The sequence below is a fragment of the Fulmarus glacialis genome, unplaced genomic scaffold, assembly GCF_000690835.1.
Source record: "Fulmarus glacialis isolate BGI_N327 unplaced genomic scaffold, ASM69083v1 scaffold15821, whole genome shotgun sequence".
In the NCBI taxonomy this organism is placed as follows: domain Eukaryota; kingdom Metazoa; phylum Chordata; class Aves; order Procellariiformes; family Procellariidae; genus Fulmarus; species Fulmarus glacialis.
In genome coordinates this window covers 1-1,775 of record NW_009191065.1, presented here as the reverse complement: position 1 = coordinate 1,775, position 1,775 = coordinate 1, and the positions used below count along the sequence as shown (strand labels likewise).

General features: G+C 37.7%; 1 protein-coding gene across 1 annotated transcript in view; it reads right to left on the bottom strand.

Moving 5' to 3' along the window:
* The window catches only part of LOC104083161 (disks large-associated protein 5-like), a gene marked incomplete at its 5' end in the record, with an annotated part of 8,235 nt that extends 6,822 nt beyond the window's left edge, over positions 1–1,413 (bottom strand). The window contains one exon of the mRNA XM_009586558.1: positions 1,253–1,413. Coding sequence (XP_009584853.1) covers positions 1,253–1,413 — 161 coding nt within the window. The remainder of the gene's footprint in view (positions 1–1,252) is intronic.
* Between the last annotated feature and the right edge of the window lie 362 nt (positions 1,414–1,775).

Genomic DNA, 1,775 nt, shown 5'->3' with positions numbered 1-1,775 from the left:
GGAAAGTATAGAATTGTTCAGCAAGATCTAACATCTTAAATGAAGGAGTGGGTTTACAACCTGTTCTCATGCTGAACTTAAGTACTTCGACAATGGTCCCATTTAAGGAATGCAAAAGAACACATTGCATAATCATTGAAACCATCATGCAAGCTTGTTTGCTCTTTTAAACTGCTGGCCTGAACAGCTTCCTGATGCAGTTTGTGCTCGTTTGTGACATCCTGTAACTAGAGACAAACTAGCTCTGCAGCATTACCTCCTCCCTGACTGATAATGCAACAGCCTTATTCTCCTTAGCCTTTGAAACGGAGACACTTGGCTCGTTTGCTAGTAAGGCCACACAAGGCTTATGTAGAGCAGACCAGTCACTGAAGTGACAAGTCCTTTATATCCTCCCTGAAACTCAGAGGACACAAACAAAAAACAAATGCAGAAAGGGACAGAGTTAGCAATTCTGTTACTCCAAGTTTATCAAAGGGAAAAGGTGGGGATGCTCAGGAGAAACTTGAGCTGCTCCCAGATACATAGTAAGCATAGGTAAACCCTGTTATTCAAGTTACAGGTTCTAGCAAAGCACCCCTTAAATATCTCTGATGTATAAGCAGGTCAAACCCTTACGCTTTCTGGAGGGAATTAAAGACCTACGACTAGGACCTTAACAATAAATCCATCTTTGCATTTGATTTAACTAGGTACAAATTCCTTTGCTGAATGCTGATTTACAAATACTGTTGAGAGCTATTTTGATCTTTTAGAATATTATATTTCATTCTGAAAACAATGGAAGCATCAAAAGAGAAATAGAGATGAAGGTTTTCTACCACCTAAGCTCACACCTAAATAAGGTTATTGTCGTTTCTGCATTATTCTCAGACTGACGCACAGAACCCCTACTTTTCAGGTGAGCTCCAGGAATTTTCCAAAAGCTCCTAGCTTTTGGTCCAGGTAGACATTGTGATTGTATCCTCACTCCTAACCAGAATAAGACTTGGCTGCATGCCTTTATTCCAGAGAAAAACAATATAGACAGGCCACAACAAGACACAACAGACGAACAGGTCCATGAATTATAAATCGTAATATACCAGCTGATACTATTCACCATCAGAAAGTGTTTAACAAAGACCTGCATTTTTTTACTTTAAAAAAACCCAGAATCTGAATATTCAAAAAACTAAAGAATAGTTTCAATCCATTGCTCATAAATAACCCCATCAGCTTTATTCTAGTAGGTTAACATGCAAGTACATACCTGAAAATTAACCATGTCCCAAAATCCATCCAAGTCTGTACACGTCGTTTCTTTTTCACCCCGTTTAAATTCACAGTTATCCACCAGCCCTTCAAACTGTTTAAACCTTTCTGCTATGAGCAGTCTTGTCTGACCAATTGTGGTGCGAATAAGATCTTTAGCTGATAGCAACAAGAAAACAATAAGGAAAGTACATCTTAGAACGATCCATCATTTCACAATTGATTTAAATAAGTATTTGAAGAGTCTGAAATTTGTTTCTTCTTTCAACTAATTTCACCTATTGCAGACGTGCAATACAATTCAGATGGAGCATACCTATCCATTGAACTGCTCTAACCTTGCTTCTTCCAAAAAAATGTAACTATCTCCGCTAAGTCTTTAAGCGAAACGTTGACAAGTCATCTTCATTTTCCCAGGTAAGGACACTTATTCTACGTTAAAACCTAATTTTATTTTTAAAAAATCAGCTTGGGTAGAGCTCATACATTTAATAAAACTGGCAACTTAAAACTGGCAACTT